Consider the following 25,635-nt stretch of genomic DNA (forward strand, 5'->3'; position numbering starts at 1 on the left):
AAACGCCTCACGCTCCAAAGAATAAAGTCAGTATTAAAAAATCAATATCTCAGGTAAAACTATGTGTTTTTGTTCATATTCATTACTATTGTTTTGTCATCATCGTACAGCTGTAATACTGCTGAGTGCGGCGTTAAACCGATATAGTCTGGTTTGTACATTCGACTCTACTTTGAACAGAAATTTCTTATGGATGTCACCCGTGAATTTCGAAGGTCCGGGTTAGAATGAACATTCAGTAACTAAGGCGACTAGCAAGGAGGCGACTAACGGCATCGGGTGGTCAGGCTCGCTGACTTGATTGACACATGCCATCGGTTCCCAATTGCGTAGATCAATGATGATGCTGTTGATCACTGGATTGTCTGATCCAGACTCCATTATTTACAGACCGCCGCCATATAGCTGGAATATTGCTGAGTGCGGAGTAAAACTTAACTCACTCACTCACTTATGGATGTACAAACTGTTTTGCCGTTTCTATTTATACATATGTATGGGCGAATAAGTTAATTCAGGACCCCAAAATCGACGGAAGAAATGCAATCTTGACCACTTACCTTGTACACATCGAAGTTTTCTATATCGAACGTAAATTATTACGGAATCAACGTTGAAAAACATTGATTGGGTGGCACGTGATACTTGAACACCGTTATTTGGAGCAAACTGAAGATGTTAACATACTTTTCATCTCTGACCATACACATATTACAGTGGACGAAATTGAGATATGCGCGAAAATGTTCGTTTCCGACCGATTTAATGTCGAAATATAACTGTGAGTAATTCACAAACTATCGTCTTCGTACCTGTATGTATGCCTATCCGTAGCTTCAGGTGCTCCTCGGGTCTGTGGCGGATACGGAAGTGTTTTATAGCATTTAGCAGTGCAAGAGACATTCTGGCGATTTCCCTGGCGTGCAGGTTTCCGTTTGGTACTGGCATACCCGATACTACCATGTAGGCGTCGCCTATCGTCTCCACCTGTACAGAAAACACAACAACTAGAAACATCTGACAGCATGGCAAGAACGTAGATACAAAGTTTGATCATAGCTTTTGTCATCCAAAACTGTGTTCCACTGGATATATTGCTTGTGTGAGATCAAACGATATCTCCTAGGGGATATCATTTTGACAGAAGATTTTGTACAATGCACTGACAATGCTATGACGTCATGAACTTGATGACGTAACACTGCTATGACATCGCTACACTGCAAGTCTAATGGTAGTACCGTTGATAAAAGTAAAATTGTGTAACGTTATCAACTCGTGTTGATATAATTGATATCAGGAGACACTTGGGTAGGATTACCTATATATCCGTTACATTTCAACCCGGGTAACAGTAACAGTACGTGTTGCGTGATATCTTCGAAAAATCAAAACATATTTCTTATAGAGCGATATTTCATAAATGTGAACTGCATCATATTCTGAGAATGGGGCATTGCCATACCATATAAGGAAATCCAAACATACAAAGTAAATGCATGATTTGGGAAATAAGGCTAGTAAAATGTCTCAAATTAGGGTCAGCACCTCTGTTAAGACATACAATGAACAGGATATACGACACAATGCAACAACCAATATTTCGGTAAATTTCTAGTGCATGTCGAGTTGCCCAAAATAGTACTGTTAGTTGTAAATTAATGTCCCAGTTATGACAAAAATGCATGAAGCGGATTCGAGGAGAACATACAAAATATCGAAATATGAGATTTTCAGGTGACGCCATGTGTTATACAAACGTATGGCCGACTTGGTGTGCACTTTGTTAATGTCGCCCATTTAACATTGACGGAAGAAGCAATAACTACCTTATACACGTCGAAGTTTTCTATGATGGAGTCAAACGTCGTGTACAGGTCATTCAGGAAATCAACTATCTGAAAGGATACACAAGAGTAATATGTTAAAGTTTGTACTCCACACAACACAACTCTCTCTCAGATCTTGACGTTCTGATAAACAATCACTGGACGGGAAGTCGCGGCAGTTGAATGCTATTAGATATTCGCATATAAGCTACTCTTATATCCCCACGTGCATCAATAATCTATGAAGCTCGATACTGATTGGCAGATTAGAAAGATCTCATGACCGAGTATGGCTGGTTTGACTCATCCTCCTCACAAGGAGGTATCAATCCATACGAAAATGTGTGATTAACGGCAATGTGGGTGAAATGAACCTGTGTTCCTGGATTGACTCCAAAGCTGTAACTATTGGGCTATTCCAACGACTCTTAGAAACATATATAATATTTTACTTGTATTTATATTTACAACACAGCAGCTTCGTGATAACCATCTCAATCAGGTAACTGAACATGTGCTGATATCTTCATGCTATTTATACGGTGAATTAATGATATTGTGAGAGAGTTAGATTTTACGCCGTAACATACCTGCATAGGAGTGCTCTCCGCTGACATAGCAGTGAAGCCGACGATGTCGCTGAAGTAGATAGTGACGCATTCGAACGCCTCTGCTGTCACCGACTCGCCGCGAATCAGCTGACCAGCAACTGACCTGCAAGAGAGACTTATGTATGTGCATGACATTGGCTTCATACTGAGGCAGAAAGGTACAATTATCGGATCTACCTGAAGAAATATGTGAAATATAATGCATACATATGACGCCAGTGTGAGAAATATCCACTGGCCCGCTTGACTGTGGCTATTAACAATCTAGTCGGGCCAGTAAATCTCCACAGTCACTGGCCCGACTGGCTAGTGAATTTTCATATGGTCATTAAATTATTTTGGTAAATATATCACGCTCTCCGGCTTGTTACGTTATAACACAGTTTCAAATCATGCAAGATTCTGGCCTGATAAAAATGTTCACCATATTAGCAGCTTAATTACGAAACCCGTGTCATGCCGACAATATCTGTTTCTCAGCTTTTTTGTAATCTTTTGCTTTAGTTTCTACAATCACATTTTTGGCTTGTGAATTATTTTGTGGGCTAGTAACTTTCAGGCACAGCTAGGCAGACTGCATGTGCATGACAATGGTTTCATACTGAGGCAGAACGGTACAATTATCGGATTTACCTGAAGAAATATGAGAAATGCAATGCATACAATCACATATGACGTTCTGCAGCGGTATTGGAAAAATAAAAGATGCGCATTCTGGTTGATCAAGGTAGCACAGCTAATTGTGGCGCCTGTGGTCTCTTGATCCATTTGTACAATACATCTTTACCGTTACGACTGTCCTATACCTGGGCAGTTTCAGTGATAATCATGAGTGATAAGACCACAGAGTACAGCGCCGTTCTGGACACCTGTGTCCACTGTTGCTAGAGGATGAACCTGATGGACATTATTCCGTATACTATTGTCCACAAATATACTTGCGCAAGAGAAGGAACGAGCTGGAAGTAAGAATTTTATTACGATCACATCTCGTTATCTTGAGACCACGGGGGGTCATCGATTGTATATCTTTAACGATTAGTAAGATGACTGATTTCAAGTTAACGTTAAGTACACAATATGTTGACACATGGTTTAGAATGTGTTCAGTTCTCAACACAATATTTGTCCACAAAATATGAATGTATTGGCGAAAGAAACACGTCCCTAAAGGGCAAACTAAATGGCAAATATCGATTTTTTTTATTCAGAACTAGTCTTGACAGTGTTACCCAATAGATTCATTTGTCTGGAGTCTATCACGTTGGCTTCAACACGACAGCAGCCACCTCCAACGTGTTTTCCTACTGTAGACATCGGTGACTGATTGACTTCCACCTCACCCCTGACTACCACCAGGGCCATGACGTCACAACGCCCGGATGCCCTTGTGAAACTGACATTTTCATCAGTAACACAGGTAATGGCTATAGATCCGATAAATTACAGTGATTTGTGGAGTGGTGGAAGATTACATTTTTTACCATGAGATAATGTGCAGGCATTGTCACGAGGAACTGATTACCTGGTTACTAGGTGTGATATACTTCGATCTGTGCCACGAGATGTTGAACACCGGGGGTCGTGTCCAACGGATTATGTTTCAGAGGGGAATTCATTATTTTGTGGAAAATAGTTGGAAAATACATGAGAGATATGAAGACACAGCGGATAATCCGCCATTGATGGATAACTTTCCATTTGATAAAAGATTCAAATAGTTCACGAAAGAAAATTAATGATGCGGGTGAGCTAAATCCATAATTAACGAGAAATTCAGGAAATTTAGTTGCCCCTTCGGTCCAAAGTTCAAAGTAAGTTAAGCATAGGTGAGTAAGGGGAAGATACACCAGAAAAGGGCTTCACACATTGTACACATGTGGGGAATCAAACCCGGGCTTAGGCGTGACGAGCGAACGCTTTAGACAACCACAGGGCTACCGTCACCGCCCCGAATCTTCGTGACAGGGTGTACAGGAGATATGGGTATTTTCACAACACGACGCTTGAACCCTTTCTCAAGCAAACGTCTCCCAACAGTTCCAGATAACAAAACTGATTGAATTGTGTTGTAATATTTTGTTGCTAAATTTCATTGTGTCTGTTTCTTGTTGAATTCAACAACGACAAAACATCAGCTCCGCTTTCGATACTGTTTTACGTGGTTGCCCACTTCGCAGCCAATGCTCTTCTAACACATTTTGAAATTGTATTCTATGATAATTGTACACCTGTCAATTCTTCTTTTTTTTCCCGGAATAACTCTGTCATTTGACTGATTGATAATTATTTTCTGTATTTTATCAGGTATAATTCATGCTGCGCGCTGCCAACGCGGACGACCATAGACAAAACATTATAGAGAAAGGGAAATACTCAGTAACAAAGAGTGAAGAAGAATAAATAAAACCGTATACAATGTTGCAGTTACAGACATCATGACCTATCACGACCCTGAGGAGACAATACCCTGGTGGTATTTACCTTGATCACCGTATCTATCTATCTGTTTTATAAACGCGCTTTATGCTCAGGTAGTGATGTTTTCACACAACAACCGCACTAAGTGTATCGCGTACCGTTTCTGCATGTATTCCTGCGCGCGGAAGAACACCGAAGTACTCAGCAAGAAATCCAAACAGCCTCTTGAACTGGAGACTATTAAACTGTATATGTAAGAGATCGACTGGATGCGGGGTCTGTTGTGCATCGCCTCGCTGGAGACGTTGTAGTCCCTGTTGTTGTTGAGATAAACAGTTACAGTCTGGAACTGTCAGTTTGATGTGAGACCAAATCTTGCTGTGTGACAGGAATGAGCGGATTAGTCCTCTGCTTGAGCTCCATGGTCCCTGATATGTAATTGCCTGAGTGTAGCCAGCCGAAATAGGCTCCTTGTGGAAGAGCGCACACAGATTTGTCAGGATTGAGACGTTGCCAGTGTACGTAATGATGTCTGATGTCCTCCAACTACATTTACTGCCCAGCCTATTTTGGATCACTTTCCCTAAGCCAACAGGAGCCGTGTTACCATGTACGATCACTAAGTGTGATCATGGCCAGTGCCTACCTGTTTAGGGGTAAGATATAACTGCAGTTGAGTAAACAAATTCCATATGTTAATCTTCAGATTTGAAGCTACTCTAGACCCTTCATGTCTTGACATTATGACGAGAATCAACGATGCTTTACAAATAACCCACATTAACGCTGACAATTCAATGTGCAGTACTGGGTTCTTTGGGAAGTTCAGGAATATAAAGATATAATATCAATATTCATATTTGAGTCGGTATACTTCATTTCAGGCGATTCTTTCGTATTTGAGTCGGTATACTTCAGGCGGTTCTTTCATATTTGAGTCGGTATACTTCAGGCGGCTCTTTCGTATTTGAGTCGGTATACTTCAAGCGATTCTTTTGCATTTGAGTCGGTATACTTCAGGCGACTTTTTCGTATATGAATCTGCTGTATACTTCAGGCGACTCTTACGTATTTGAGTCGGTATACTTCAGGCGACTCATTCGTATTTGAGTCGGTATGCGTCAGGCGAATCTTTCGTATATGAGTCGGTATGCGTCAGGCGACTCTTTCACCAAACTATAGTTTGACATATAGACTTTTAAACATAACACCTTTCTTTAGCATCCCATCCAAAATGGAAGACTATCGGAACATGTAGATCCGCAGGGAGAAGGCATATATTAAGGATTTAGTGACACGTATCAACGCGGTCATGTTTCATTTTGATATTGAAAATATTATTATTATAGGATATTTATATAACGCACATATCCACGCAACTAGTGCATGCTCAAGGCGCTAGTATTTATTCCGTCGATCATTGGATGTCAATCGCAACGGCACATCGTATTATCAATCTCAACTCCCTGGGGAATATGCAACTCTTGCAGCCACTAGGCGAGTTATTTCGGCATTTCCATCCTTACAAGGTACCCATTCACAGCTGTGTGGACTGGGACACATAGTCACAGTACTTTATCTGAGTTTACTACACGTTGCTGTACCTGCAACTAGGTGTTTGCACGTATTCATGTGGCCACCATTTGGTCACATACCAACGGATTCGTGGGTTCTTTTAAGTGCACAGGGTTGTGTACTGAACACTAGGGGTTGTGACAACACTGAAAGAATCTGCACACAAAGCTGACTCCAAGGTTTTTACACCCAGTCACAGGTGGGCTCGATCCCTACACCTCCAGCTCGCTGGATCACTAGCCTGGCACTTTTGACAGCTCGCCCACCACGCCCACCACGCCCACCACGCCCCCAAAATATAATACACATTTGATTCCTGACAATGTGGATTGTGGACAGCTACGTGCAAACTGTCCTCGGCTGATGGGTACAGCCTCTCTTTAACACTGGCTGTATTATACCGAGAGTCGGCGACGTCGTGACGAGGTCAGCATCACAACAAGAAGCCAGCTGTGATACACCCCCACGTCTGTGTGGCTGGGGAAACTGATTTGATCAGGTTTGATCATCGGTATACAATCAGGATTGATGACCAGGTCATCCGGGGTTTATCCGCCGTGTACGTGGGCAGGGGTCGCAATGATTACCTGTCTCCAAGGGATGAGATTCTATCGACAAACTTGGAACAAACAACCAACATTTGTCAGCTATCTCAGATACAACAATTGGCTGATACTATCAGCATCGTCCTTCACCGTCGGATACGATGAATTCCAACCAGGGCAGGCTTGAGCATCACCCAAGTCAGCGCATCTAACACAGAACCCGCGAAGATTAGAATTGATCGTCGTCGTCGCTTGTCGTAAGAAGCGACTAACGGGATCGGGTGGTCAGGCTCACTGACATGGTTGACACATGTCATCGTATCTCAATTGTGTAGACTGATACTCATGCTGTTGATCACTGGATTGTGTGGTCAAGACTGGTTTATTTACAGACCGCCGCCATATAGCTGGAATATTGCTGAGTGCGGACAATCAGACAAACCAAACCAAAGATCAACAGAGACATTCTTTTGGTAAGTCGGTGAACTGTAAAGATAATGATGACCTCGTGTACTAAGACTGCATAAGCATAGGGATTAAAAACAAAACGCAAAGTGGACGACGTGGAACACCGGGTGTCTACTCACTTCGGCAGCATGGAGTACAGTAGATCCTCCGCCTTCCGCTTCTCCTCCAGGTAGTCAGACGTCCTCTCCGCTACCAGGGCCTCCAAGTTGTTGGCGTACTGCTCCATCCGGGACAGCAGGTTGTCAAGGATGTTGCCCTTGTCTCCATCCCTGTAACCAATGGAAACAGTGTACATACGAACTGGCCAGATCAGTTTGACAGTCTTAATACTCCAAAGTCACTTACTCCGAATGTTGCAAATGAGATAGGACAATGTCAAGCGTGCCACTTGTTGATTGCGTGAAACTAAACACATATCAAGTTCGTGATTACAAAGCTATGTTCGTCATGTAGAGAGTGAAACGTTATTTAGTTTCTATCATGTAGCCACATTTAATTGTGGAAGGAAAGTAAGAATTTACGCAGATGGAAGGCGTTTTCCGTGTTGTGAGACCCTGGTGCTTTCAAACATAATCGACAAAACCCTTTCCACATCAAGAAGAAATCGATTGTACGGTTTAGTCTTTTTCATAGATAAGCGTTTGTGAATCACCATCAAAACTTTGATGACACCGGGTGTAACCCAAAACGTGGGCGTATCCTGTCCCCTATGGCACCAGTCATTAACACTATCCCGGCAACCTGAAGGCAACATCTTCCCGTCAGTAAGCATGATTCGCCAAATATTGCTCTGGAATTGCATCTTTGTTACAATGACGACATGTTATTAGCATCACAGTTTAAATTGTTGAATCTTAACGCACTCCACGGCGAATGCATATCACCAGCATGGAGACTCAATTACAGACTCCACCTATGACACATTGTAACCATAATGTTACAGGGATATAATTACCCGTTACATCAATCTACACTGTCATTGGTGGGATCACAGGATCACGTGTTGATAACAGTATGCAGGGTTAACAAGACTAAATATACATCAATTGTCCGAAGACGTTAAGCAGGCTACTGATATGTCGACAGGGAATCTGTCTTTTGGAAAGCCATACTTAGGAGGACGGAAGTCACTGTGATGCGGACACTGCCTTACTTGCGCATGCGCGTGGTAGTAGTAGTAGTAGTAGTAGTAGTAGTAGTAGTAGTAGTAGTTGTAGTAGTAGTAGTAGTAGTAGTAGTAAATTGTCTATTAAAGTGTCACACGCACAAAATTAACATTAACATTCAACATTAAAGCATTTTCAAGGAAGTGCGTCCAGCCATACATGGGCTTACGAGACACTATAAAAACATTACAGCTAGATTAATGGTACATACATAATAGAATATAATATGGGAACTAGAAGATGGGTAGATAAGACACCCCGATTACAACAGCATACTCCTCGATGAAAGAACAGAAGAGAAAGAAAAAGAGTAACAGTAGATCCTTAAAGTAATCACCTAGATACACTGCGGCCATATTGTCCTGTTTCATAAAACAACTTGATTGACTTTTGTTTTACGCCACTTCAAACCGCTCAAATTAGAGATGTCAATATGTGAGGAAGGTAATTTAAAACTATATGGCAAAATATATATACAAACTAAAATCCATGCCCTCATTATTGTGAGACTTAAAGCTTCAATTTGCGTGATATACAAGTGGAATGCTTCTACACATACATTTTTGACGAAATGGCGACACAGGCAAATGTCGTTAAATTCTAAAATCTTATAAAAGAGTTCATTTAATACACGCAAATAAAACACTGCTTCCTTTGAAGTAGTCACAATAATTAGCTAACAACATATTACTTACATTGCCAGCCAATCATGATTAGTAGTTTCCATGTCTCTGAAGTCGATTATATTTAATCCATTTAATCTCCACTGCACTACACATTCAGTGAGTCTCTAGAGTCTCTAGAAACAAACTTCATAGTCTGACTTGCCGTTCTGCTGGGCAGGTGCCCTCTCTGATTAACTGTCACCGTTCAATACCTGCAATCGATCAACCCATTTTCAGCTTCCTGATTATATTTACATCGATCCTGATGTTTAAGACGAACGCGAATATCCCCGCAGTCGCCGCGCCCTTGATGCCGGCGTTCTGCTTCCATGATCTATTCTGCAATCGCGGATCAAATAAGCACAACAAATGGTACAAATCCATTTTGATGATCGAGAGTCTGGTATTACATGTCTAGCCAGTGGGTATATCTATGGCATTGGTGTAGAACAGAGGAATTTAGGCTGATTTAATTGTCTGTGTTTCTCCTGATTGAAAATTCAGGATGTCCCTGTTTCCTGATTTCTCTGTGAACGGAACAAGTTGCAATCCGCCTTTAGCGAAACTGTTCCAATACACAAATGTTATTGGATTTACCTACTGACACCGCCGAGGTAATATTGTACAGACGAGCAGTAGCCATGCTTCCATGCTTATAGCTCACGTACATGCACTGGCAACAGCTGTACAAAAAACCTTCTCCCGTGAAGTTCCAGGTTAGAATTGGTCTTCAGTAACCCATGTTTGTCGTAAGAGGCGACTAATGGGATCGGGTAGTTAGGCTCGCTGACTTGGTTGGTACATGTCATCGTATCCCAGTTAAGTAGATCGATGCTCATGTTGTTAATCACTGGATTTTCTGTTCCGTATTCGATTATTTGCAGACCGCCGCCATATAGCTGGAATATTGCTAGATTTGACACATATTCTACACTTGCATGGACGTTCTTGGATATATTTGTTTCAGGGTCTGTATGGCACACTAGGCGTAAAACTAAACTCACTCACTCACACAGTGTCATTTTGTTGTTACAGGTGGCAAATGCAAATAAAATTGGGAAACATTAATTTTCGCTCTAGAGAACGGTAGCAAAATGGTTGGTTTCAAACTTGAAAACAACCGAATCAAACTAAAAATTAATTGCAAATCAACGACTAAGTATTTGAAACATGGTATTCTTAAAGAAAAAAACCCAACATTTCAATTGTACGATTCAGAATGTATGACAGGCATGTGGTATTGAATCGTTATCAAGCAGATTGAGTGATGACGCTACGCCTACCTATCCTCCTTCACTGGGGCACCTGTCACATGGAAGTCATCTCGTATGGAAAAGCACCGTGAAAATAGGGATATGTATTGGTCATCATTTCTGTCATCTATGTGCAAAAAATGTAAAACTGCATTCCACCTTTTTGTCATTAAATGTTTCGCACGCTGTACCAACGTCTTCAATGGAAAGGGCAGACTCAAAAGTTTTGAAAAGTAACCACTAAAATCTGCAGGAACATTGCCCGACAACAAGGGAAAGTTTACTTTTTTAGGAAAGTTGAAGTAATCTACAAAGATTATGTCATTGTGATTCTGAAAGCAGATTGAGATCTAAATATAGAATAAGCATTCACAAGGGTACAGTTCATCAAGTGATTTTAGCGACACGAATAGAGTAAGTCTGTCTAAAAGCCATTAAGACAGCCGTGCGGCTGAGACGCTTGGGGTATCTGCAACAGCTAGAGTGATTGAATGTCGGTCACTTCAGCAATGTTTCAGCTGCAACAGAGTGCATTGTGAACTGAATCAGGCAGATCAGAGACTGTAGTGCGCACAGACCTAGAGAGACAATCAAAGGTAGAGGTAGACGTGGGGATGGATGAAGAGCTGGAGTCGGGATGTCATTCAGGGATGGAGCGAGGCTAGGTGGTTGCAACGTTCGCTTGTCACTACGAAGATCCGGTTCGATTCCACATATACAATCTGATGTCCTTCGTCGTAATGCTGCTGGAACATTGCTAAAGGCGGCATAAAACCATACTCACTCATTCAGGGGTGTACGCAGATGGAAGGCGTTTTCCGTGTTGTGAGACCCTGGTGCTTTCAAACATAATCGACAAAACCCTTTCCACATCAAGAAGAAATCGATTGTACGGTTTAGTCTTTTTCATAGATAAGCGTTTGTGAATCACCATCAAAACTTTGATGACACCGGGTGTAACCCAAAACGTGTGCGTATCCTGTCCCCTATGGCACCAGTCATGAACACTATCCCGGCAATCTGAAGGCAACATCTTCCCGTCAGTAGGCATGATTCGCCAAATATTGCTCTGGAATTGCATCTTTGTTACAATGACGACATGTTATTAGCATCACAGTTTCAATTGTTGAATATTAACGCACTCCACGGCGAATGCGTATCACCAGCACGGAGACTCTACTTACAGACTCCACCTATGACACATTGTAATCATAATGTTACAGGGATATAATTACCCGTTACATCAATCTACACTGTCATTGGTGGGATCACAGGATCACGTGTTGATAACAGTATGCAGGGTTAACAAGACTAAATATACATCAATATACATCAATTGTCCGAAGACGTTAAGCAGGCTACTGATATGTCGACAGGGAATCTGTCTTTTGGAAAGCTATACTTAGGAGGACGGAAGTCACTGTGAAGCGGACACTGCCTTACTTGCGCATGCGCGTGGTAGTAGTAGTAGTAGTAGTAGTAGTAGTAGTAGTAGTAGTAGTAGTAGTAGTAGTAGTAAATTGTCTATTAAAGTGTCACACGCACAAAATTAACATTAACATTCAACATTAAAGCATTTTCAAGGAAGTGCGTCCAGCCATACATGGGCTTACGAGACACTATAAAAACATTATAACTAGATTAATGGTACATACCTAATAGAAAATAATATGGGAACTAGAAGATGGGTAGATAAGGCACCCGGATAACAACAGCGTACTCCTCGATGGTACAACAGACGAGAAAGAGTAACAGTAGATCCTTAAAGTAATCACCTAGATACACTGCGGCCATATTGTCCTGTTTCATAAAACAACTTGATTGACTTTTGTTTTACGCCACTTCAAACCGCTCAAATTAGAGATGTCAATATGTGAGGAAGATAATTTGAAACTATATGGCAAAATATATATACAAACTAAAATCCATGCCCTCTTTATTGTGAGACTTAAAGCTTCAATTTGCGTGATATACAAGTGGAATGCTTCTACACATACATTTTTGATGAAATGGCGACACAGGCAAATGTCGGAAAATTCTAAAATCGCATAAAAGAGTTCATTTAATACATGCAAATAAAACACTGCTTCCTTTGCTCAAAATTGAAGTAATTACAATAATTAGCTAACAACATATTACTTACATTGCCAGCCAATCATGATTAGTAGTTTCCATGTCTCTGAAGTCGATTATATTTAATCCATTTAATCTCCACTGCACTACACATTCAGTGAGTCTCTAGAAACAAACTTCACAGTCTGACTTGCCGTTCTGCTGGGCAGGTGCCCTCTCTGATTAACTGTCACCGTTCAATACCTGCAATCGATCAACCCATTTTCAGCTTCCTGATTATATTTACATCGATCCTGATGTTTAAGACGAACGCGAATATCCCCGCAGTCGCCGCGCCCTTGATGACGGCGTTCTGCTTCCATGATCTATTCTGCAATCGCGGATCAAATAAGCAAAACAAATGGTACAAATCCTTTTTGATGATCGAGAGTCTGGTATTACATGTCTAGCCAGTGGGTATAACTATGGCATTGGTGTAGAACAGAGGAATTTAGGCTGATTTAATTGTCTGTGTTTCTCCTGATTGAAAATTCAGGATGTCCCTGTTTCCTGATTTCTCTGTGAACTGAACAAGTTGCAATCCGCCTTTAGCGAAACTGTTTCAATACACAAATGTTATTGGATTTACGTACTGACACCGCCGAGGTAATATTGTACAGACGAGCAGTAGCCATGCTTCCATGCTTATAGCTCACGTACATGCACTGGCAACAGCTGTACAAAAAACTTTCTCCCGTGAAGTTCCAGGTTAGAATTGGTCTTCAGTAACCCATGTTTGTCGTAAGAGGCGACTAACGGGATCGGAAAGTCAGGCTCGCTGACTTGGTTGATACATGCCATCGTATCCCAGTTAAGTAGATCGATGCTTATGTTGTCAATCACTGGGTTTTCTGGTCCGGATTCGATTATTTACAGACCGCCACCATATAGCTGGACTTTTGACTAGATTTGACACATATTCTACACTTGCATGGACGTTCTTGCTTGGATATATTTGTTTCAAGGTCTGTATGGCACACTAGGCGTAAAACTAAACTCACTCACTCACACAGTGTCATTTTGTTGTTACAGGTGGCAAATGCAAATAAAATTGGGAAACATGAATTTTCGCTCTAGAGAACAGTAGCAAAATGGTTTGTTTCAAACTTGAAAACAACAGAATCAAACTAAAAATTAATTGCAAATCAACGACTAAGTATTAGAAACATGGTATTCTTAAAGAAAAAAAACAAACATTTCAATTGTCGGGATATCTCATGCAATCAAAGACCGCTGTACGATTCCGAATGTATGACAGGCATGTGGTATTGAATCGTTATCAAGCAGTTTGAGTGATGACGCTTCGCCTACCTATCCTTCTTCACTGGGGCACCTGTCACATGGAAGTCAACTCGTATGAAAAAGCACCGTGAAAATAGGGATATGTATTGGTCATCATTTCTGTCATCTATGTGCAAAAAAATTAAAACTGCATTCCACCTTTTTGTCATTAAATGTTTCGCACGCTGTACCAACGTCTTCAATGGAAAGGGCAGACTCAAAAGTTTTGAAAAGTAACCACTAAAATCTGCAGGAACATTGCCCGACAACAAGGGAAAGTTTACTTTTTTAGGAAAGTTGAAGTAATCTACAAAGATTATGTCATTGTGATTCTGAAAGCAGATTTAGATCTAAATATAGAATAAGCATTCACAAGGGTACAGTTCATCAAGTGATTTTAGCGACACGAATAGAGTAAGTCTGTCTAAAAGCCATTGTCGACGGGTTTAAGACAGCCGTGCGGCTGAGACGCTTGGGGTATCTGCAACAGCTAGAGTGATTGAATGTCGGTCACTTCAGCAATGTTTCAGCTGCAACAGAGTGCATTGTGAACTGAATCAGGCAGATCAGCGACTGTGGTGCGCACAGACCTAGAGAGACAATCAAGGGTAGAGGTAGATGTGGGAATGGATGAAGAGCTGGAGTCGGGATGTCATTCAGGGATGGAGCGAGGCCAGGTGGTTGCAACGTTCGATTGTCACTACGAAGATCCGGTTCGATTCCACATATACAATCTGATGTCCTTCGTCGTAATACTGCTGGAACATTGCTAAAGGCGGTATAAAACCATACTCACTTATTCAGGGGTGGGGCGTTATTTGGAAGAAAAATGTTTGCAAAAAGTAAAAAATGCAATCAGAACATGTCAGCTGGACATCCCTGAATAAGGATCAAATACGTATTGATACGTATTGCTTTATGACATCCATCACTAGACACTGAAGGGTCGAGTTGTCAGTTTGCAGATCTGAATACATGCAAATGCATTCGTTTGAAGTCCTTGTGGTGCCGATAAGGCCATTACATTGTAAGAGGGACGCTCTCACATTGGTGCATTCAACCCCAATACGCGCACAACTCTCATTGACAATTTTGGACTGATACCATCTCATAACGTCTTGCGTCGGGCTGCTGCCCAACACTGGAACCCTTCACTATGAACCACCCACAAACCAATATGAGCTGCCCTAACTCTCATTAACACAGCGTAATAAGCAATACGCCTTTGCCAGTGTTCTGATTTACAGGGAGTATTGACGGAGGGAACTGAGTTATATTGTCCCTTCCTTCCGGTGGGTAATGCAGTTGAATAAGGGCATATTCATCTCGCTGACAATCTCAGATGAATTGATATAGCTTTGTAATAAAATGGCAATAATGTGACGCAATATTAGGAGCCAGTGATTACTGGGTAGACGACAGTCAATATAAGGGCGAGGTAATGACAGTTTTTCGGTACTTGTGGCGACAAAATGGCATCTAATAGTGCAATTTCATGTAGACAGATTTATGTCTTTATTTCCAGAGAGCGTTATTATATATTTACTAAAATAATAAATGTTTTATCTGGTGTGTCTGGAAACATTATTTTCAAACAGTTACTTTGATAGAAACTCATGGTTTGATAGGGACGCCGAAATGTGGAAGACTTCCTGATCCACACGGTTTGTAAACAACTATCTTTATCATCGAAAAGGCGTCCCTGTGAGTTATATAAACGATGTCAATTTCAATATCTAGCCAGAATATCCCGATTTCAATACCAAGATAGAATGTGTTTATTTCCAATACCCAGATAGGATGTGAACTGTTTGAGAGGCCTTCTAGAAGCTGCAATAATAGGAATGACAAGTCTTTATGGATGATCAACTTCTTCATTGCATAATAGCGACGTTTAGGTCTGGAATAGAATGAAGTTAACAAAATGTCAGATCCAAATCGAAACAAAATCAACTGATCAAACACACTAACCAATAACCATCGTTATGTTTCCTCTAAATTTATTTTGGGTGGTGGGGTAGCCTAGAGGTTAAAGCGTTCGTTCGTCACGCCGAGGGCCCAAGTTCGATTCCCCACAAGGGTACGATATGTGAAGCCCATTTCTGGTGTCTCCTGCCGTGATATTGCTTGAATGCTGCTAAAAGCTGCGTAAACCATACATTACACTATCACTCATGATTTGATTCTAAGCGGAGAGGTTAGCTGCATAGAAGCTTTTAAACGACCTTCCGTGCAATACCAATTTTATTAATTTATAATACAAATGGTGTTTCACGGAAGCCAGCTTAGTATTCTGTTTATTACTCTCCAACATAAATTGATAGAAACTGCCTACAGTGTGATGACTCTCATTTCAGTTTTCCGCGAGTCAAGCAATGTCTAATACCATTGCGACAGAGTCATTTGCATTGTGACGTCATAACTGTAACCATTATGACGTGATATGTCTAGCAGTAATACACTAGTGTAATAGTGCTGTAAAAATATCACACTGCAGTATCTTCCACGGGCATGTAATAAATAGAGGATATTATATAAGTTCCCATGTCATACTATGTTTACGACACGAGTGCCTAAATGTTGGTATTTCCCGAGCGAGAGCGAGGGGATATACCGATATGTAGGCACGAGTGTCGTAAACATAGTATGATATGGGCACGATCATGTTTTTCTGTTTATTACCGAAGTCGTCAAATTGAGGAAAATTAACCCAAAACTACTTTCAAACATAGACTGGCTACCTACAGTCGCCGCATGTAGAACGCAACGTCACAGTTTAAACGTGACGTCATAGTATTGTTCATGACGTCACGACACCCTGACAAAGTGATATTTTGCCCTAGGGGATCGTATGGAAAATATGAACCCCGATATTTTCGCCCTTGTAGGTAATAAAGTTGCATATTACCATGAAGGACAGGTGTCATCTAACAAGGTGCATGGCCACCGAACAAAGTGGTCCCCCTGACGTCGGTTATAAGGGATACATTCTCTGGCTAGAATCACAAAGGTAGGACAGGCCTACAATGACCTACTGCTTTCTCGAAAAATCAGTATGTACAGTCTTGTCATATCACCACTTAAAGCTACAAGCATGCCTTAACAAGATAACACAATGAAGTGGAACGTTTACGTGACAACAACGGACACATAGACCGAGCGTTAGAAGCGAGATGGTTGTATATGGCACTAAGAACTAATTCTGGTATAAGCTAACGTTGGTGTTGCCAATCTGTACACAGTTCAGTCATTTGAGATATGTCATCATAATCTAGGTGACAAACCAAGCTCATAGTTTACGGGCACAGGCAACATGAAGAACAGCCAGGGAAAAACAAATGTTTGAACGATCGCTCGTTACGATTAACGGATTTCGGGAAATGTACAACAGCCTAGTGAGATTCTACACCTCAGAAAACCAGGCCACCTGGTCTTAAATACCACAGCAAAACACAACACCATCAACTTACTTGTTAAGTTTTCGAATGATGCTCTTCAGGGCTTGGAAATCCGGCCTTTCCATTGGATCGTCTGCCCAGCAGCGTCTGATGACGTCAGCAAGCTCGTCACACGGACAGTCGTAGTCCTCCAGAGTCGGGCGGAAGAATGGTTTGACGCCGTTCTTGACCTTCTGGTAAACCTCTGCCAGATAGTGGTAAAGTATGAGTACAGTTAGCATACTGGACCTGGTCACACAAAACATACACCCCGTAATATTTATACATATAAACCGCACTTCAATGCTTCATTCATCCCGCGAACCACATTCCCATAGGCAGTTATATGGCGATCAAGTGACGTGGATGATTGACAGTATATATTGTCGTGGAACTTGAAGACTTGGAATTCGTCATATAGGTTTGATGTTTGATGTTCATTGTAAATAGCACATATAAAACTGTTGGCCAGTGTGTGGTTGAGATGATTCCTTCCAACCAGACGTTGACGAATAACAGTAAACGCTGAATGACATATACACTGGGCTGCGGCTTGCCGGCGCTATCACTCCCTGACTTCTTGTGTATCGATTCCTATGGACAGCGGTTGCTTGACATCTGTGAACCTATTGGACATAGGTCCTGAATGTGCAGTGGACAAACAACTGGACAAGGCAATGCCTTCACCTCCACCCAGGCCGTGTCATAAAAATGGAGCTTGTTAAACGTAGCGGGGAGTAGAGAATACTGAACTGCACAAGTTTGGATATTTTTCTGTTCAGATCGTCAATGTGTACAAAATATGCTCACAACTATAAAAGTTTATTCAGTTTCAACGGTCATATAATATGATTTTAAAGTTTGACGTAAAATATTGAATTGTGTTAAGTTATGTTAGTATATTTAAACTTGAAACCTTGATTACATCATTATTAATTAATACATTCTTTATATTTTCAACAGACCCATATTTCCAAGCAAGTGCCATAAAAATGGCAAAAACCTTCAACAAGGTGTTAAATCACACATCATACAAATGCCATGCGTTCACTTGGCGTGTAATTCATTTCAACAATCTAGTAATCAGACTTCACCAAGTAGAAGCGGTAATTAATTAATAACCGATCTGCCGTGCACGACTCCAGTCAGAATTAGACTGACATCACCATACCATCTGGTGCCAGGAATACCAGGCCTGACCCTGATTCCTCAACCAGGAATGTACTCCTTCAGACCCATGTGGTGCCGGCAGTCAACGGTCGAGGGGAATATATTGATTGTTCTTCGAGAATTATGCAAAGTGGATGGCTCACTGAGCGCTCGGAACATCTAACATAAATTTGGCTATGCCACAACATACGTGTTCATGAACACTTTAATTATTGATCAGCATGTTTGACTTTGAATGAGGTCAATGCCTGATATTTATGACAACTGGCACATGTTTTATGTACTTGCTATATTTACAGGTATGTAAGTCGGCATATTCTAACAAAAATCTGTTAAACACTTTAAAGGGCATTCTTTATAAGCTATTTTAACATTGAGTCTGTAAAAAATGTTTAGATATGTTATTCATACCGGTAATAGTTATTTCAGCAATTATTCATAATTATGTTTCACCTGAACGTTGACTTGAGACATTTAGATATGAGATGTACATATAATAATTATACTACCCCTAAAATATCCACGTGAGATATATACGAGCAAACGTAATCGGTATCATAATTCCCCACACTCAGCAGAAAGTCGCATGTGGCTCCTCGAATTATTTCCAAAGAACGTGGATTCCCAGAACAAGCTCCTGTCGCCTTCCACGTCCTCAGCACATTAAAGAAGTGAACACACATACGCGGGCCATATATAACGGTAAGTGATCCACACTGATCCGCGGTGGTCAACCTGATCCAAGGTTTTGTTACACCCAACGGTTCATACACTCCGTTCGTGTCCACCAGCGAGCTGAATGACTGGCCTAACATGTGACTTTCCCAGTCGATGCCTCGTCGGGCAACGCAGTGCACGGTGCCGGTGTTATCTGGCTGATGGAACTAGATGATAAGATGGATGGATTGCTATGTTTATATGGTGTCAATGCTGCAGCGACAGGCAGAGGGACGGGATAGAGGGAGTGTGGGAGGTTAAGCTTTATAGTCACAGCGGAAGTATTTCAGCCATATCGTGACTTACAATAGTTATATATTCATGATAAATGCGCAGATTTTAAAAACATGTCGCCGAAGGACAGTAAATCCAATTAGTATATCACAGTAATAAAACTAAAACTAGCATATATCTCTAAAATAGGATTTCAAATTAGGACAATACAATCTACAAAGGGATGATGATCGCTAACAACTGAAGGCAGACCACCACTCTAGGGACCATTGGGACTTCCAGTACTTTGGCTACCTGCTGGATGTATACCATCCCTTCAGCCATTGGCAATTGTACTGATATTTAGCGATAATAAGACAACATATATTCTACGATTAAAAAGGTTTGTAGTGCTAAATTGACTTGGGAAGTTTAGGGACTTGTGTACTCTTTCTCATAAAATAAAAATGTGTTAAATTAGGTGGGTATATATAGGTGCGGATACAGATTATGGTTGACAAATAACTTAAGAATCTATGACGGACGTGTTTGATGAAGATCAATAGTTTGATTATTATCGGCCGGGCTGTGGTTATGGTTGATTAAGATTGGAGTTGATGCATGGATGAAGAATGCGTTAAAGGATGGCAGATGGACACATAATGTATTGGACGATTGATAAGGGGTGTTGATTTCATACACGAATGAAGAATGAAGGGTAGGGGAGGGTTGCACATTGAATTTTACGAGGTCGGTATTTAATACATGGTACTTTTACACGGATGGGGTAAAAGCGTGTTGATTTGTGCCTTGATTAAAGCCAACGGGTCGAAGGAGCTGGGGGTAACGGGAGGTATTATTCCACGGGGGATGTGGAGTATACGGCTGTGGGTGAGTGAGTTGAGTTTATGAATTAACACTGCTTTCCATTTCCGAGTCAGCCTGCAGTGATGTGATACAAGTGGAAGGGGGTCTTGCGGATCGGGGAAGCAAACTAAATGTCACACCCATGGTCTCATATATCTCGTACAGCTCTGCATGGTCGTTGTCCCTCTTACATCCACTGGGCCACTCAGGTGAAACAGGTGGCCTGATATAGTGGACCCATGATGGGTGTATTGCTGGTTGGATAGAGGTGGACCAATATAGATGGATTTTGAATACCAGACTGACTGATGATGACAAATAGCGGATGGACGAAGGGTGGTCGGATGATGACAGATAGCGGGTGGACGAAGGGTGGTCGGATGATGACAGCGGATGGACGAAGGGTGGTCAGATGATGACAGATAGCGGATGGACGAAGGGTGGTCGGATGATGACAGATAGCGGATGGACGAAGGGTGGTCGGATGATGACAGATAGCGGGTGGACGAAGGGTGGTCGGATGATGACAGATAGCGGATGGACGAAGGGTGGTCGCATGATGACAGATAGCGGATGGACGAAGGGTGGTCGGATGATGACAGATAGCGGATGGACGAAGGGTGGTCGGATGATGACAGATAGCGGATGGACGAAGGGTGGTCGCATGATGACAGATAGCGGATGGACGAAGGGTGGTCGCATGATGACAGAATAGCGGATGGACGAAGTGGTCGGTCGCATGATGACAGATAGCGGATGGACGAAGGGTGGTCGGATGATGACAGATAGCGGATGGACGAAGGGTGGTCGCATGATGACAGATAGCGGATGGACGAAGGGTGGTCGCATGATGACAGATAGCGGATGGACGAAGGGTGGTCGTATGATGACAAATAGCGGATGGACGAAGGGTGGTCGTATGATGACAGATAGCGGATGGACGAAGGGTGGTCGTATGATGACAGATAGCGGATGGACGAAGGGTGGTCGGATGATGACAGATAGTGGATGAACGAAGGGTGGTCGGATGATGACAGATAGCGGATGGACGAAGGGTGGTCGGATGATGACAGATAGCGGATGGTCGAAGGGTGTTCCGATGATGACAGATAGCATATGGACGAAGGGTGGTCGGATGATGACATATAGCGGATGGATGAAGAATGGCTGGCTGATGACAGAGAGTGGATGGATGGTCTGATTATGATAGATATCGGATGGACGAAGGGTGACCGGATGATGACAGATAGCGGATGGACGAAAAATGGTGGGATGATGACAGAGAGTGGATGGATTGTAGATCTTCTGATTATGACAGATAGCGGATAGACGAAGGGTGGTCGGATGATGACAGATAGCGGATAGACGAAGGGTGGTCGAATGATGACAGATAGCGGATGGTCGAAGGGTGTTCCGATGATGACAGATAGCATATGGACGAAGGGTGGTCGGATGATGACATATAGCGGATGGATGAAGGATGGCTGGCTGATGACAGAGAGTGGATGGATGGTCTGATTATGATAGATATCGGATGGACGAAGGGTGACCGGATGATGACAGATAGCGGATGGACGAAAAATGGTGGGATGATGACAGAGAGTGGATGGATTGTAGATCTTCTGATTATGACAGATAGCGGATAGACGAAGGGTGGTCGGATGATGACAGATAGCGGATTGATGAAGGGTGGTTGGATGATGACAGATAGCGGATAGTTGAAGGGTGGTCGGATGATGACAAATAGCGGATGGATGAAGGGTGGTCGGATGATGACAGAGAGTGGAAGGATGATGGTAGATGGTCTGATTATGACAGATAGCAAATGGACGGAGGGTGGTCGCATGATGACAGATAGCGGATGGACGAAGGGTGGTCGGATGATGACAAATAGCGGATTGACGAAGGGTGGTCGGATGATGACAGATAGTGTTCGGATGGTGGGTGGTCTGATTTATGACAGACAGACGGATGGTTGATGGGGACAGGTATTTGGACGGATGGTGGGTGGTCTAATGATGACTGACAGTGGGCGAATGATGGATGGTCCAATGATGACAGATAGTGAATGAATGTTGGGTGGCCTGAAAATGACAGACGGTGGATGGTCTGAATATGACAGTGACGAATTGCTGATGGTCTGTCGATGATAGATAGTGGACGGGTGGTGGATGGTCAGATGGTGACAGGCAGAGTACGGTGGATTGTCAGATGATCTGGGATAGCGGATGGATGATGGATGTTGGGGGAAAAATACACAACGATTCTTTCATTCAATATCAGACCTTATCTGAAAATAGTTACTAGGATTCGATAGACACCGACGACTTACTGTCGCTACACGGATAAACACAACGTTAATACACGGAAGTAAGGAAAGACAGAATGCTTAAACGAATAAAGAGATCGATTATTCGGTGAAGTGACAGGTGGCGGGATAGTTATGCCTGTCTAGACCGACAGAGGAAATAATAAACATAGATTTGAATGCTAGAGATCATTATGTAGTGCCTCCGATTGGTTTATCTCTGTGAACGCCAGTAGATCTCATCACTGCAGTAAAGTACTTTAGGTAAAAGCGCTCGTCAGCCCGCGTCCCTCGCTTCCTTCCACGCTCAGACATTTCGCAGCTCTTACCGATTGGCTTTAAAGATTTTTGTTCCATCCTAAAATAACATCGACCTTTAAACACATTATCAAACGAAAGCAACGATGCATCATTCAAGGTTGCAATGACTTGTGGTAACTTTTTTTCCTTTCCTTTAAACCGATACTGACGTGTTTTTCAAGCAATGCATAGAATACAATTTATTGTGACAAAACATATCTAGAATGCAGATGTTAGTGTATATCCACAGTCAATATACACTACTTCACGTAACAAATCATTACAATGAAATACTACACATAACCTACAGGCAATAGGGAACTTGCGTTGCCAGGAGACGGGACGTAGATGTTCTATATGTACCAGAAAACATACATAACAACCCACAAAAGAGATTTGCTTTGAAATGTCGATGACCTATTAATACACGTCATTGTCCATATGGAGGGTATCAGTGAAAACGTCAAATGACTATTGACAGTTGGTATTGGAACATTCATCAAAAGACTTATTTCATGAAACTGAGTCATGATGATGATGATGAAGAAGATGAAGGTGAAGAGGAGGAGGAGACACAGCGTAGATAAAATAATTACAGGGCTCCAAACACATACAATACTGTTGATCACTGGATTGTCTGGCTGACACTCAATTATTTCCAGACCTCCGCCATATAGCTGGAATATTGCTGAGTACGGCGTTAGGGGCGGTGGGGTAGCCTAATGGTTAAAGCGTTGGCTCGTCACGCCGAAGACCCGGGTTCGAATCCCCACATGGGCACAATGTGTGAAGCCCATTTCTGGTGTCCCCCGCCGTGATGTTGCTGGAATATTGCTTAAAAAGCGGCGTAAAAAAACAAACTCAGTCAGTCAGAGTACGGTGTTAAACAACAAAGCAACCAGCCAACATACAATGCTGATCTGGGTCCAGCTGAACATCGAGTCCTGCATTGGGAGTACTTCTTCTTGGAACCATAATCGCCTGTTGCACATTGCTGTCATTTTACAACACAATCCGTCGTCAGCGGTGACCCTTATATAATTGCTGCTCCATGTCAAAATGTGCTATACACAATAACAACATAACGAAAGCTTCTGTTTTAAGACAACAACGAATTCGTCTTCCAATCATCAAGCATTATCACCACACCATTGCAGAGCAGGAAAAAGGGTGAAAGGAAATCAACGGAATAAGCCCAGATAACCCGAATGACAGCACGACACTTTTAACTTGACCCAATGTGACCTCTCAGTCACGTGTCAATTCTGCACAATCATCATGGATTTCCCTTGTGACCGATACCCTTCGAGCGGAAATCCGCCATCTGATGTATCGTCTTCACACGCCGACCTGTGGCCAGCCACTGGCCATGTGGACTTGTGGCCACCTAAATCATTTATTAATGAAACTGTCCTCCCCTAAGGAGGCCAGGGGAACAGTCACTGGCAGTTGGTTCTGTCATCATGTCAGCCGTATTTTACTCAGTTGATTGTTCTTGGAGAGAGGTTCTTAAATATTCATGAATGCGAAGATGAGGAACACTTTTGGAACAGAAAATATTTGGTAAAATATTTGGTACTTATGAAGCATATTTCTTGTGTTCGTATGGTTGTTCCAGTCACTAGGCATACTGGTTAAGGATGTCATGCGCCCTTGCCCCCTTTCCGACGCAGTCAGGACAGCCAAAGGGAATTCTAATGGAAGCGCTGCCTAGTCGAACCCATCAAGAGTTCTTGTAGAATCTGTAGACTAACCAACACTGCAGCCTCCTGCAGAATGTCAGAAGGGCTGTGCTTCTGGAACCAAACCCTGATAGTCTCCCAACGTAAGGCAAGAGCGGAAGCCGAGAACAATGGGGAGTCGGACAACTAGGGGCTTCGGATGCAAGAGTGACATTTCGTAAGGGAGGTACACACATGTGTCAAGCTCTTTCATGAATCTTGACAATCATATTACTGTCCTAAGGGACAGACAAATCAATTACCTTACAGATAATGTAGTTGGTTTTAAAGAAACAACTCTGGGCATCCACTGACTAGACGTTGGACAGTTAATTCAAATATTTCCCATAATCTACAGTTCATATATTTTTCAAGCATTATTTTTAAACAATATCATAAAAAAATATATTGAAAGTTATGAGTGGAAAGTGAGTAGTCTTCAGCATCAAACAGAAGCCTTCCCTTTTCAAGCAAGACGATTTCTTTTGAGCGATGGACTCAAAACGCTGCATATTAACTCGGTGCAACGGCCGTTCAAAAAACCTACCCTTGAAAGACTGGGCCTGTACCGATTTGATAAGGCACTTGGATGTCCAGGAGGATGTCCTTCATCTTAGTCACACACAAAGGTTTGAAGGATTTGATGACTAGCAGAAAACCAAAGAATTGCCTTGAAATAACCCTCTTCCAATATTAATATTATCATCATTATTACTATCATTATTGTATAACGTCTACTTTAACATGCAAGGTGTTTTCGAGCAAGTCCAGTTTAAGCTGAAATCTCGCTGCAAAGAAATTATTACTCTGAGCCAATTTTTCAGCTGAAGTACGGCTGGGTTTAAACCGATTTCTTCTAATTATTTTTAACAAAAAGGAGTAAACCCCAACGCACTCGTTTGAACAAAACATAACCCATGAATACATATAATACTGATTGACTTCCCTGATTTTTAAAACATCGGAGGTCATCGTG

General features: G+C 42.0%; 1 protein-coding gene across 1 annotated transcript in view; it reads right to left on the reverse strand.

Annotated features, from left to right (window-relative positions):
• Positions 1-25,635, reverse strand: part of LOC124283764 (atrial natriuretic peptide receptor 1-like) — a 111,230-nt gene that overhangs the window by 4,993 nt on the left and 80,602 nt on the right. Inside the window, exons 16-20 of the mRNA XM_046719782.1 lie at positions 17,397-17,568; positions 7,569-7,718; positions 2,420-2,543; positions 1,830-1,898; positions 813-987 (exon numbers count right to left, since the gene is read on the reverse strand). Of these exons, the coding sequence (XP_046575738.1) occupies positions 813-987; positions 1,830-1,898; positions 2,420-2,543; positions 7,569-7,718; positions 17,397-17,568 (690 nt within the window). The remainder of the gene's footprint in view (positions 1-812; positions 988-1,829; positions 1,899-2,419; positions 2,544-7,568; positions 7,719-17,396; positions 17,569-25,635) is intronic.

The sequence above is a fragment of the Haliotis rubra genome, unplaced genomic scaffold (assembly GCF_003918875.1).
Source record: "Haliotis rubra isolate DU_JTF1 unplaced genomic scaffold, ASM391887v1 Scf320, whole genome shotgun sequence".
NCBI lineage: Eukaryota > Metazoa > Mollusca > Gastropoda > Lepetellida > Haliotidae > Haliotis > Haliotis rubra.